The sequence below is a fragment of the Myotis yumanensis genome, unplaced genomic scaffold (assembly GCF_028538775.1).
Source record: "Myotis yumanensis isolate MYYU_CA2020_CCGP unplaced genomic scaffold, mMyoYum1.0.hap1 SCAF_1, whole genome shotgun sequence".
NCBI classification, from domain to species: domain Eukaryota; kingdom Metazoa; phylum Chordata; class Mammalia; order Chiroptera; family Vespertilionidae; genus Myotis; species Myotis yumanensis.
In genome coordinates, this window is record NW_027223752.1 from 209,971,930 (window position 1) to 209,985,080 (window position 13,151).

A 13,151-nucleotide genomic window follows, 5' to 3' on the forward strand; every position below is an offset into this window, starting at 1 on the left:
CCATACTCATTAAATTCATCAGAATGGATATTTTTGAAGTCGTTTTCATCCCTGTTTTCCCTTTCATTTTCTATAGTTTTCACACTTCTTAGTATCCAAAAGGAATGATTTAAATGATTAAATATACTTTTAATTTCCCTAAATTATGTAGTGATATAAATGACACTTGACAAGAACAGTTATCTAGTCTTCATGATATGACAAAAAAATATTATGAGGTGGCTGAGGAAATTGAGAAAACATAACACTTGGCGGTCCACTTCAACACCAATGACTCTTTTAGAAATAATTTTGTTCCACTCATTTTTGGAACAAAAAACACAGGCTATGTGAGGGAGGGAGTCAGCCTGTTACCTGATGGTGAGACCCTGAGAGACCCACAAAGCCCAGTTCCGATAATGAACTTGCAGTGAATCGTTGCATAAAGTGTGTAGATGTTTAGGTATGTGCACCACAGGTGAATTTTGAAGCCCTATTCATTCTGAAATTTTACTTATCCGTTGTCCTTGGCCAAATAGTGTTGAAATGTGAAATTATTTAGTTGGATATACTATCATTAGCAGGTGCTATAAATACTTTTTTTTTTCCAGATTATTGGAATCCCATCCCCTTCATCCTTGTTTAAGCACATAGTTCCAATGATGCGCTCTGAGAGCATGGAAATCACAGAGTCCCTTGTTCTAGGTCTTGGCAGGACCAACCCAGGAGCTTTTAGGTAATTATCTGTGTATGTTTTCTCCTTGCACTAAATGTAAATGTGACTGCAGGGAGAGAGGGGGCAGTGGAGTACTTATCAGGAGAGCCACTTACCAGTCCTTTTACTGGTTAACTGGCCATGTAACATTTAACAGGTCACTTAATTTATTTGAGCCTTTACTTCCCCATTTTGATTGAGGAAATAAGATTTTACCTTACTTCACAGAATGATTATGAAAATCAAATATTTACTATGTATAAATATGTTTCGGAAATAAAATTCTGTTTAAATCTTAAAATTCCTACCGAATTTATTTACACAGTGATTCTACTAATTTATAATCTCATTCTATTGGTTAAAACTATAGTTTTCTCCCCCTCTTAAGAGAATTGAATTACTTTTAAAAGTAATATTGACACACACATTTTACATAATTCTTGATGTTTTTTTTTATATAAATGAAGCAAATCCATCATTTTTGCCCAAAGTTCTGCTTTGTTATTACCTTCTAGGCTCTGGATTTATTGTTTTGAGATTATCCTCCAGTGATATGAGGTAGTATTTGATGTTTTGCCTCCAAGATGATATGCACAATAGAAACTAAATTGTAATATGTGAGGTGCGGGAATAGCATTCATTAAAAGAAATTTTGGAAGATTATTTTATGACAAGTGGTGCTAGTAGCAAAAAAATGGGATATAAAAATTATCTCAGCTTCTTAAAAATCAAAATCCCATAAATTGAAACAGATCTGAGGCAAATACTTTGTCTGTGGTAGTTTCTATAGATCAGAGGTCCTCAAACTTTTTAAACAGGGGGCCAGTTCACTGTCCCTCAGGCCGTTGGAGGGCCAGACTATAGTTTTAAAAAAACTATGAACAAATTCCTATGCACACTGCACATATCTTATTTTGAAGTAAAAAAACAAAACGGGAACAAATACAATATTTGTATTTGCATGTGGCCTGCGGGCCGTAGTTTGAGGACCCCTGCTATAGATGATAAAATTGTGGATGGGTTTTATTTTCTTCTGCTGCTTTTTCTGTTTTCCCAATTTTCTATAACAACCACATTTTTCATTTTAAATCAGAACATAAGTAAAGATAAAATTATCATGTTCATGAAGTTTATACCATTTGACCCATTAATTCCATTTGTAAGAATTAATTCTAAGGAAATAATCAGAAATAAAGGCAAAGGTTAATGTACAAAGATGTTTACTGAGGCAGTATTTATAATAACAGAAATTGCATCAAATTTAATGCATCAGTAATATATGAAATGTTAAGGAAAAGTATGATTTCCACCCTATAATAGAATACTGTGAATTGATTAATTGCATATAACAGTCTTTATGCTAGTACTAAGTAAAGAAAAAAAAAGGATACCATCATATAATATATGATAGGGTTTCAACTATGTGAAATGTATGTGGGCTGCAAAATGATTGAACAGAAATGTTGACAGTACTTACTTCTATAAATTCAGATAAGTGGCCTATACCATTTTTTCTGCTTTTCTAACATTCTACAATATACAGATTTGTTTTATAACCAAAACAATAAAAATTGTGTTTTAAACAGTAGGATTAGGGTTAACTGTGGTCTATTTACCTCAATATATTAATATTTACATATTTGCACGTCAGGTCATATCTGTTCAGCTATTAATTGAAAGAATGTATATCATTTTTCTTCTAGGGAACTGATAGAGGAATTGCATCCCATAATTAAAGAAGCACTCGAAAGAAGGCCAGAGGTAAACTGTGTAGTTTTCTATTATTAAATATTTGTTTGGCAAACACTTATTTGTCTTCTGTATTTTACACATTATACCAAAGTTAGAAATTCAGAAGTAAATAAATAAAAGATTGGCTACTGTAGTTTTCAACCCTTTTTTTTTTTTTAATATACAGACCTCTTTCTTCCCACACAGGAGACCTTATGCAGAAACAAATTCCTCTAGCTGAAGTGAGGACAGTTGGAGTCTAGAGCAGGGTCAGCAAACCTTTGTTGTAAAGGGCCAGATAGTAAATATTTTCAGCTTTTCTGGTCATGCTGTCACTGTTGCAACTACTCAGTTTTGCTGCATAGACTACTAAACAAGTGGGTGTGGTCATATTCCAATAAAACTTTATTTACAGCAACAGGCCAAATTTGGCCTAAGTGTCATATTTTGCCAATCCCTGGCCTAGATCCCCAAATATAAAGATGTGTGTCAGGTTCTGAGCCACTTATAGAAACCATAGGTCCAGTGGAACAGACACGTGTGAACCATAATTGTAACAATGTGTTGCACACTGGGATAAAGCCATAGATAAGGGGCCATACAGCTACGGCGAAGAAAGCCTTCGGCTCTGCCTGTGGAGGAAGGGAAGGCATTATGGATGAAGCACTGATACTGGAGGTGAATTTTGAAGTATGTTCCCCAGTGGACAAGCAAGGGAAAGACATTCTAGGCAGAAGAACAACATTTCCAAACTTCATAAAAGAATCTGGCCATTGCAGGCTCTTTTGTGTCATTATATAAGGGGGAAAGGGACTGATTATGCTAGAGAGGAAGACGGGAGGGGCTCCTGGTTCAGCTGTATCCGGCAGACCAGTGGTCCCCATAGGACACTGGCATCTGAGAAATGCCTGGAGAGCCTGCTGAAAATACAGGTTTCTGGGCCTATTGAAGGAGCATTTCTAGAGTGGAGCCCAGAAACTGTTTTTTAAGTATCTCTGTTGAGTCTGGTATAGAGCACTGAGTATCCGTGTTATTAACATTGGAGAGTCACAGAGGAATTTAAGAGGAAGATGGTGAGAAGAGCTACTCTGCTAGAGACTTTAAAACAGCATCCAGCCCTGTAGAGCAAGCATGTCAAACTCAAAGGCTGACACAGGCCAAATAAACAAGGTTTAAGTTAATGGGGGCCACACAAAAACAAAAGCTTCAATTTTCATAGAAACGTAGGTTTATTTTGATAGAGACATGCTGAATACAAAGGGCTGAAATAAATGAGTAATCGTTAACATAAAATAATAGAACATTTTAATAAAAATTAATATTTTTTCTTGAACATTAACTTACCAGACACTGAATAACTGCACAAATTAATAAGCATAATGCAAATAAACCTATTTTTCTTGTTCTCCGAAAGCGAAATATTTCCTGTTGCACACACCAAACAAGTCAGTCCAAGACTAATGACGTGGCAATCGGCTGCTAAAATATCCGCTGCTGGTATTAGTGGAGAGAACTGGTGTTCCTGTGCGTAAGGCGCATAAGGGAAATGAATGCAACACGATTATAGTAATCAGTCATTAACTAATGTTGTAGTTTGTTATTCATAATTATGTATAACAGGATATTATAAAAATTAAGCTATGAAATTTTTATGAAAACGTTTCTTACATACCGTTATATTGGCTGGGCTGCAAAAATATTTGTTGTGGGCCCGCAGGCCGTGAGTTTGACATGCTTGCTGTAGAGAGTAGTGACAATATTCCCGTTTTGTAATTAATCCGTTTTTGTTTCAGAATGACTTATTAGGGGGAAGTGAAATCAGAAACAAAATTAAGTATAAGTATTTATATTACATTTCGGGGGGGGGGGAGTCATCATAGCAAGTAAATAGATATGTACAGTGATGTACCTTGAATGTAAGATATATTTTCAGAGCTTTAGGTTCACAGTCTTTCTATGGAGACAAAATAAATAAAAGCCGATCAACTAAAACTTTGCAGAAATTTTCAAAGACTGTTAAGAAGCCATCCTGGTCAATATGAGTGAATTGCTGGAAACTTCATAAAGAGCTAAAATACTTCTTTTTTTAACCTGGCTTGAATATTTATGTATTCTGAAAGACAAAAAAACTAGTGTGTGGACATAAAAGTGTAAGGTTAATAACTATGTTGTTAATCGCTCTGTATTATACAGATTACATTATAACCGAATAATCCAAGGAAAGGAGTAAGATAGCTCCGTCCTAGTGCTGTTCCCCTTAGAAGCTGACTCAGGTTGAGGTGTTGCACCTGTTACTCTCAGCATGAGTACTTCAACCCTAATCAGACAAAACATTTACTCATATCAGAATGATTAAAGACAGTTTTATTCTGTTGTTCTTGTATTTATTTTTTGTGTGTCAAAATTCAATGTTAAAATGGAAAACGTAGGCATGACCAAAATCAGAGGACTCTTCTGTCCCTCCTGTGATGTTTTCCCTGCCCTGCTGTCCTATTTGGGGGAGTATCTTAGGGATTCTTTGTCAAAGAGAACAGTTTAACTAAAAGCTTCAGTTCTTCAGTCAGGTTGGTAAATCACCTAAAAGTAACGGTAGAATTTTTATTTTCCTCCCCATACAAGGGGTATCAATCACCGTGGAAAATGTCACGTGATTTTATTTGCTCATTAATTTCAAACTATCTACACATATCTCTTTGGTGCAGTAGCTACCAGAGAGCTTTAAATCTGTATTAACACAACCAACAGAACTTCAGTAAGCCACAAAGCTCTAAGGCAGTGGTTCTCAACCTTCCTAATGCCGCGACCCTTTAATACAGTTCCTCATGTTGTGGTGACCCCCAATTTCATTGTTACAAATTGAACATAATTAAAGCATAGTGATTGATCACAAAAACAATATGTAATTATATATGTGTTTTCCGATGGCCTTAGGCGGCCCCTATGAAAGGGTCGTTCGACCCCCAAAGGGGTTGCTACCCACAGGTTGAGAACCGCTGCTCTAAGGAATTCGCAGTATTCTTTGCAAGTCACACCTTTGCAAGGTTTTTGATAAATTTCCCTGAAGGATTTTTAATTGATATCTTTGTATCCTTGGAATAGAATATGAAACGGCGCAGGCGTCGAGACATTCTACGAGTACAGCTGGTACGAATATTCGAACTGCTGGCAGATGCTGGTGTCATTAGTCACAGGTCAGTGCCGGATTTTGCTCTTTTAAACTTTGAAATAATTAGGGAACATATTTTTTCTCTCATGAAACCTAACAGAAAAACACCTTTGCACCCAAAAACCCCTGTCTGCATTACTTGTGAACATTACTTACCAAAGTCAAAGCTGCATCCAAGAAATTAGCTAATGGCTAAAAAATGTATTTCGAAATCTAACATTAGCGCTAGTTTGCTTTGATGTAAAAATTAGATATAATGTTCTTATGATTTTGATATTTGTTGGAATCTAGTAACCCAGGCAAGTGGGTAATAGCCTCTTTTTTATTATTATTACTGATTTAACTATTTCTTTTTTTTTTTTTTAATATATTTTATTGATTTTTTACAGAGAAGAAGGGAGAGGGATAGAGAGTTAGAAACATTGATGAGAGAGATCGATCAGCTGCCTCCTGCACGCCCCCCACTGGGGATGTGCCCGCAACCAGGGTACATGCCCTTGACCGGAATCGAACCCGGGACCCTTGAGTCCGCAGGCCGATGCTCTATCCACTGAGCCAAACCGGTTCGGCATGATTTAACTATTTCTTACCTCATTTTTTTTTTTTTTTTTTTTTCTGTACATCAGATTATTTATTCACTTGATTCTTAGATTCACTTGTTGATAGATGCATGTTTGTTGTTCACAATTTGTATCTTTACCTTTTTCTTCTTCTTCCTTTTCTTAAAGGATACCTTTCAGCATTTTGTATAATACTGGTTTAGTGGTGATGAACTCCTTTAGCTTTTCCTTATCTGTGAAGCTCTTTATCTGACCTTCAATTCTGAATGATAGCTTTGCTGGATAAAGTAATCTTGGTTGTAGGTTCTTGGCATTCATCACTTTGAATATTTCTTGCCATTTCCTTCTGGCCTGCAAAGTTTCTGTTGAGAAATCAGCTGACAGTCGTATGGGTACTCCTTTGTAGGTAATTGACTTTCTTTCTCTTGCTGCTTTTAAGAGTCTCTCTTTGTCTTTTGCTCTTGGCATTTTAATGATGATGTGTCTTGGTGTGGTCCTCTTTGGATTCCTTTTGTTTGGGGTTCTCTGCGCTTCTTGGACCTGTAAGTCCATTTCTTTCACCAGGTGGGGGAAGTTTTCTGTCATTATTTCTTCAAATAGGTTTTCAATATCTTGCTGTCTCTTATCTTCTGGCACCCCTATAATTCTGATATTAGTGCGCTTGAAGCTGTCCCAGAGGCTCCTTACACTATCTTCGTATTTTCGGATTCTTTTTTCATTTTGCTTTTCCGGTTGGGTGTTTTTTGCTTCTTCGCATTTCAAATCTTTGACTTGATTCTTGCGCTCCTCTGGTCTGCTGTTGGGTGTCTGTATAATATTCTTTATTTCAGTCAGTGAATGCTTAATTTCTAGTTGGTTCTTTATCACAACATCGAGGGTCTCATTAGTTTTCTTGAGGCTCTCATCAAGTTTATCGGCAGCTTCTAGCACATTATTGAAAGCCCTCAAAATTGCATTTTTTAGCTCTATATCCTCCATTTCTGTCATGTTTTTTTGTCTCCGCATTTTTTATGCTTTCTTGGTGCACCCCCTAGTGGTCTTTGTGGGCAGTCTTGTTCTAGTTAAGCCTTGATTGTTGTAGTTAATACTAGAGGGATTTGACCACCAGGCCGACTGGCTGTGAGAATCAGCTGTCTCTTACCTCATTTTTAAGATCCATTTCTTCTAGATTTGTAAAAATCACACATTTAAAGGTGCCGCATAATAAAGTTTGCATATTTATTCCATTCAACTGTTAATCTATCTTGCTGGGGGGAAATATGAAATCCACAAACATAATTTGTAACTGTTTTCACCCCTCACCTATGAAAACATAAAGCCTGGGGTTGTTGCTGGTCTAGAGGCATCTGGACACTAAGAGCAGCCCCTGGCGGAGAATTTCGTCAGCTTAGTGTTGAGAAATAGCTATTTCTTAGGAGGTAATGGTGTTGCCTGGTCGTTGAAAGAGGAAAATATGCATCTGACCATTTCCCAAAAAAGGTAACTCAAAAGAGATTGTGAAGGTCTTAATAATCAAACAAGTGTAGGATTGTTACTTCAGCATTTATCCTGGTTATTTCTGAGTATGCTTTTGACAAGTGCTTTTAAAATAGAGCTTTAATCAATGAGAATTTAAACCCTTGGTTTACCATTCTTTTACAGAAAATGGAAAGAAAGAAAAAAGAAACATTCTGTTTTCTGCCCCCCACAAAAATAAAGCAGTCCAAGTTAGAAAAAAGTAAACTTGAAACTTGCTGGGCTTGATGCATAAAATTAACCTAATACACATCTGAATCATCTTTCTTCTCCTTTGGTTGCTTTTAATGTATGTTAATGAATGAAGAATCTTTGAATGATACTGTTTGGGAACTGCAAGATGTTGGCTTACTTAAAATTTAACTGAAAGCTGTACTCATTGTTGAGCAGTAATGGTTTTGAACATAGTTGTGTGCTTTGTTTTTGTTTTTTTTTAAGAGAAATGAATATAACACTATTGTATGACTGGCTTTTTATTTCCTTGACTAAGTCAAAAAGATGAATTCTCAATATCAAGAAGGCAAAGATACTTGTTTTGTTGACCTAATTGATACTATGTACATTGTAGGTAATTCAGTGAATATTTTTTAAATCAGTGGATTCTGGGCCAGGTTGCAATCTGCTAAATTAGTTTCTCATTCACCAATAAGGCATGGCCTGGAATTTAAACACTCATTGACAGAATAAAGGAAAAATTTTCATCATGAATTCATTCAATATACAGGGTGGGCAAAGTAGGTTAACAGTTGTGAATATGCAGAACATAGAATTTATTCTTGTATTATTATTTATCAATGTGTTGTTTTCCATATGAACAACTGAAAAACCTACTTTTGTCCCACCCTATAATGTAGATGTTTATTGGAAGCTATTCACTAGTAAAAAATAATTTTATTTTTAAAATCACATATCTTAGATGTACTTTTCAAGTATAACACAGAAAAGCTGACCAAAATAAATGTAAACATCATAGCTAATCATTTATGTAGCACTTATAGTTCATTGGGCCTTTCATATATAATGTCAGTTATATTTCTAGTCAAATGCTCTGAAGCAGATACTAATCTCAGGCTTAATAACTGATGGAACAAGAGTGGAATCCAAGACTTCTGACTCCAACCAGATGACCTTCTTCCACCCAGTGGGTTCTAGGTACCAGAGCCTTCGCCTCAAAGAGAATCTTATTGCAGAGATTCTCGAGGCAGCCCCATGGGGCTAGACAGAAGATTTAAAAACCAGCGCTTACTTGAATTCCCTTGTATTTTTATATCCCAAATAATACTTGTCCTGGAGTTGTGCTAAAGGTATAATATGAATATGCATAGCAACTATGAGACTGGGTAGAACTAGTCTTTCCTCTTCCTTCCTTTCTAAATTGGTCCTCCCTGTCCCGTATGCCTCCTTATTTCCTTACTTTGAAAGCTGTATATTTTGATGGAGAGGGAATAACACTTAGCACTCAAAATAGTTGATTCAAGTTAGATATGGGACTGAATAATAGAAATTGCGGTAGTAGTTCCTTGATTAAGAAGCACCTTTTATTTTTACATAACGCCTGAGCTATGGAGCCAACTGCAAGAAGCACCATTTATTTTTATATCTAAGTAAGCCAAGCACACATTCATTTAACTTTTGTGTATTGAGTTGCATGCTACCATGAGCATGCAGAGTTCCAATTTTGATTACTTGGAATTTGTTTTGATTTACAGTTATAGTTTAAAATCATGTTTTCTTTATCACTTATTTTCTTGAATATTTTCAGTGCAAGCGGTGGCCTTGATAGTGAGACACATTTCCTCAACAACACTTTATTGGAGTACGTAGATTTAACTAGACAACTCCTGGAAGCGGAAAATGAAAAAGATTCTGACACACTGAAGGACATACGATGCCATTTTAGTGCCTTAGTGGCGAATATCATTCAGAATGTTCCAGGTACGAGTTTTAGTTTCTTAAGCCACTGTTGAATGTTAAGGGACCACCATATTTATTCTTTCCCTCAGGTTCTGTAATCTAAGTTGACGAAGCAGTTTGTGAGCATACTGGGTAAATGTGTCAGTATTCCCTGAATGGCAAGAGTGTTTTGCTTTTGAATCACTATCAGTGATTAGAAATTTTAAAAAAGCAACCCAGCATAGATTTTCAACGTTCAAGACAGCAATGCAGAAATGTGAAAAAAAAAAAAATCAATAAAATAAGCTCTTTGGACACACTTGTTCTAGATGCAAGAGCCAAAAGCATAATGCCCTAAATGATAATTGAGGATAGAATTAACGAGATACTTTTGAATAATGGATAGGATATGGGCCATAGACATAAAGTACAAGGATACAGTGTTCCCTGAATGACTCATTTAACACATACGTGCCTGTAATTGAGCACATACTATATGCCAGGTACTGGTTCAGGCACTAGGAATATGGATACATGCAATTTCATTTCAGAAAGTTATAAAGATTTTACAAGTGAAAGACAAAAATGTGACTATAGCCTTTAGCATACAATGTAAATACAAATGTTCCTTTTTGTTTCTGGGAAAAATTAAAGTTACCTTAAAAAGTATATGTGAACAGTTGGCTTTTAAAGTAAGAGCACGGTTGTGTTTTTGTAAAAGGGTCCTGTACGAACTTCTCCAGGTATATTATTTTCAAGTGCAGGAAACCTACTTTGAACTTTTGGGGCAAATGATGCTTTTAAGAGGAAAGGAGCACTTTCCCCCCCCTCTAAATTTTCTGACCTGAAGCTCACTAATGTACAGATATAATTTAATCAATTGCTAAACACTTATCTGCAACTTCCACATTGATTCGTGATGACACGGTTGCATTTCCTCAACACAGACCGCTGCCGAGAGCTGGTAGAATGGGCTTTTAAAATGGAAAGAATCCTTGGAGAGCCTGCCTCTCAACCGGTGGTTTTCAGATTATGTTGTCTTCCCTCTGGTGCCGGCAGCAAGAGGCAGCAGAGTGGGTTTGGATGCAGGCGGCACACTGTGCTTAGATCAGCCCCCCTTTTATTTGTTTTGTGTATAAAGCGGCTACGTGAGGATTCTTTCATAAACACAGCTGCACCGCTGAAAACATGCAAAGCTTTAAAATAACGTCTGTCGTCCAAAGCTCTCTCTTGAGAGAGACCAACCAGCCAAGATCAGAGTTGTGTTTGTGTTGCTAATGCCCTGGCCAAGCTCACCATGGAGCCAGCAGCAGCCCAGGGGCAGCACGTGTCGTCCCCGCCCCCCCCCCCCCAGCCCCCTCCCACCGTAAGGCAGGCCCCGGTGACGGGCTGTGACCTCGGGGCTGTCACTCACCTCTGTGTAAACGATTTGTCACTAGAGAGGTTTTCGTTACGTCAAAATGAAAACATTTCTGTTTTCCAATGTTACGTATTGAATAGCAAACAAGTTGAAATGCACTTTAAAGTGAAAGAAATGGAAATGACTTTTTCTTCGTCTGTGTCCTTTACAGTGCACCAGAGAAGAAGTATTTTCCCTCAGCAGAGCCTTCGTCATAGTCTGTTCATGCTGTTCAGTCACTGGGCAGGCCCTTTTAGCATCATGTTTACTCCCCTGGACAGATACAGTGATCGAAATATGCAAATTAACAGACATCAGTACTGTGCACTAAAGGTATTTACTTAGAAATCTGATTGCTTTTTTCTTATGTTAGGAGTGTAGTTAAAATTTTTGTCTCTCAATGTCTAGTGTTATAAAAAGGGTAGGGACTTCTCCTGAGTACCTGAGAGTATTGGAATGTATATATTTGCTTGCTGTATTTTTGTACTGTAAGTTTATTTAAATACATAAAATACAGTACAATGTAAGAGCCTTCAGAATCTACCCCAAATTTTGAATTCCATTGTCTTAAAGAACTGAGGATCACCTAAAAGAAATACCTATTTTTTTCCCTACTTAAGTGCTTTCTCTTGCTTGTTTTGTTTGTTTGTTTGTTTGTTTGTTTTGCTTCTTTTCTGTTACTGTTCAAACTCCATGTCTAATTTGGTACCATGATACTTACTACTCATAATAAATTACTTAGTTTCAAAAATCGCTATTGTGCTTTTCTTTGTTAAGACAGAAAGGTGTTGTAGCTACACAAGTATGAGTGAAAATAGCCTGCCTCTTCTCATTAAACAACCACACGTTACCTCCGAAATGTTTTAAATGTAATTCTAATATTATTGTTTGAAGGCTATGTCTGCTGTGCTATGTTGTGGCCCTGTTGCAGATAATGTAGGACTCTCATCAGATGGCTATTTGTACAAATGGTTGGATAACATTTTGGACTCTCTGGACAAAAAGGTAATTATCGGTAATGCCCTTAACATTTCATAATTGTCATTGCGTTATCTGGAATTATCGTATGGCCCACTAAAAACAAGTCGTTTTTAAAATAAGATAGGTTAGAATTACATGCAGAAAACATATTCTGTAAATTGAATAGGAAGCCATCATCTAAAATTTCTAATTCTTATTTATTACACACTCCTTGCTCGTTTCCATTTCCCTTTTATGTTACAGGATTAATACAGTAGTGTGTATACATCTCACAGTAGGGTTCTAAGTCTACAAATAAAGTATTAATGTAGAACACATTGAGCGCCACGGAGGAAATGTTATTTGCTGTGTTTAATTTCTTGTTTTTGACCACCCTCCAGTTAATCATTCTTTCTTGCCCTCTGGACCCTGTGCCCTTCGCACTCTCATAGCACGCGCGCACAGGCGTCACAGTTTAAGACAGAACTTAGGTATTTTCCCCTCCGAATAATTTTTCTATTGGGTTATTAAAAACAAGAATAATGCTTGATAAAAATAACTGGGGAGGGTAATAGCTCACTTTGCTGACAGCGCTGCAGCACTGCCCATGGTCACCCATGGCCTCTGGGGCTCTGTGGGAGGAGGGAGCTGTCCTGCTCAGCATCTTGGGAACATGCCAGAGTCCACGGTTAATGGATCCAGGTCGCTTTTTCTAGTGGCTGAGTAAAATGAGAAGGAGTTGGAAGAAAAGAGACTGAGTTTTGTGTTAAATGCAATAAGTACATGCGTGATGTTTTAGTAAAATGCAGAGAAGCGGACAGTTGAATCGTATACGACTCTCTCTGTCCTGGGCGATTTTGTGACCTTTCCGTAGGTTCATCAGTTGGGCTGTGAAGCAGTGACATTACTGCTGGAGCTGAACCCGGACCAGAGCAACCTGATGTACTGGGCAGTGGATCGGTGTTACACGGGCTCCAGGAGGGTGGCTGCCGGCTGCTTTAAGGCCATCGCTAACGTTTTCCAGAACAGGTACTCCCAGGCCTGTTTTTTACAATTTAGTTTTTCTTAAGAAAATACTTCCATTTGAATTCAGAAATACTAATTTAGAAATATTTCCATTTGAATTCAGAAGCCAGTATTTTCTTAAGCTCTATCAGAAATTATCCAAAATAAGGATAATGATCATCATGCATTTGTTGTTTTACCTTTTAACCTTAAAAAAAACAAAAAACA

General features: G+C 37.0%; 1 protein-coding gene across 7 annotated transcripts in view; it reads left to right on the forward strand.

The window, feature by feature from the left end:
* The window catches only part of FRYL (FRY like transcription coactivator), a 204,999-nt gene that overhangs the window by 122,533 nt on the left and 69,315 nt on the right, over nt 1-13,151 (forward strand). For all 7 annotated transcript variants that reach the window (XM_070396963.1, XM_070396929.1, XM_070396939.1 and 4 more), the window contains 7 exons: nt 591-715; nt 2,398-2,455; nt 5,525-5,616; nt 9,429-9,601; nt 11,131-11,291; nt 11,853-11,963; nt 12,793-12,947. In XM_070396963.1, coding sequence (XP_070253064.1) covers nt 591-715; nt 2,398-2,455; nt 5,525-5,616; nt 9,429-9,601; nt 11,131-11,291; nt 11,853-11,963; nt 12,793-12,947 — 875 coding nt within the window. The remainder of the gene's footprint in view (nt 1-590; nt 716-2,397; nt 2,456-5,524; nt 5,617-9,428; nt 9,602-11,130; nt 11,292-11,852; nt 11,964-12,792; nt 12,948-13,151) is intronic.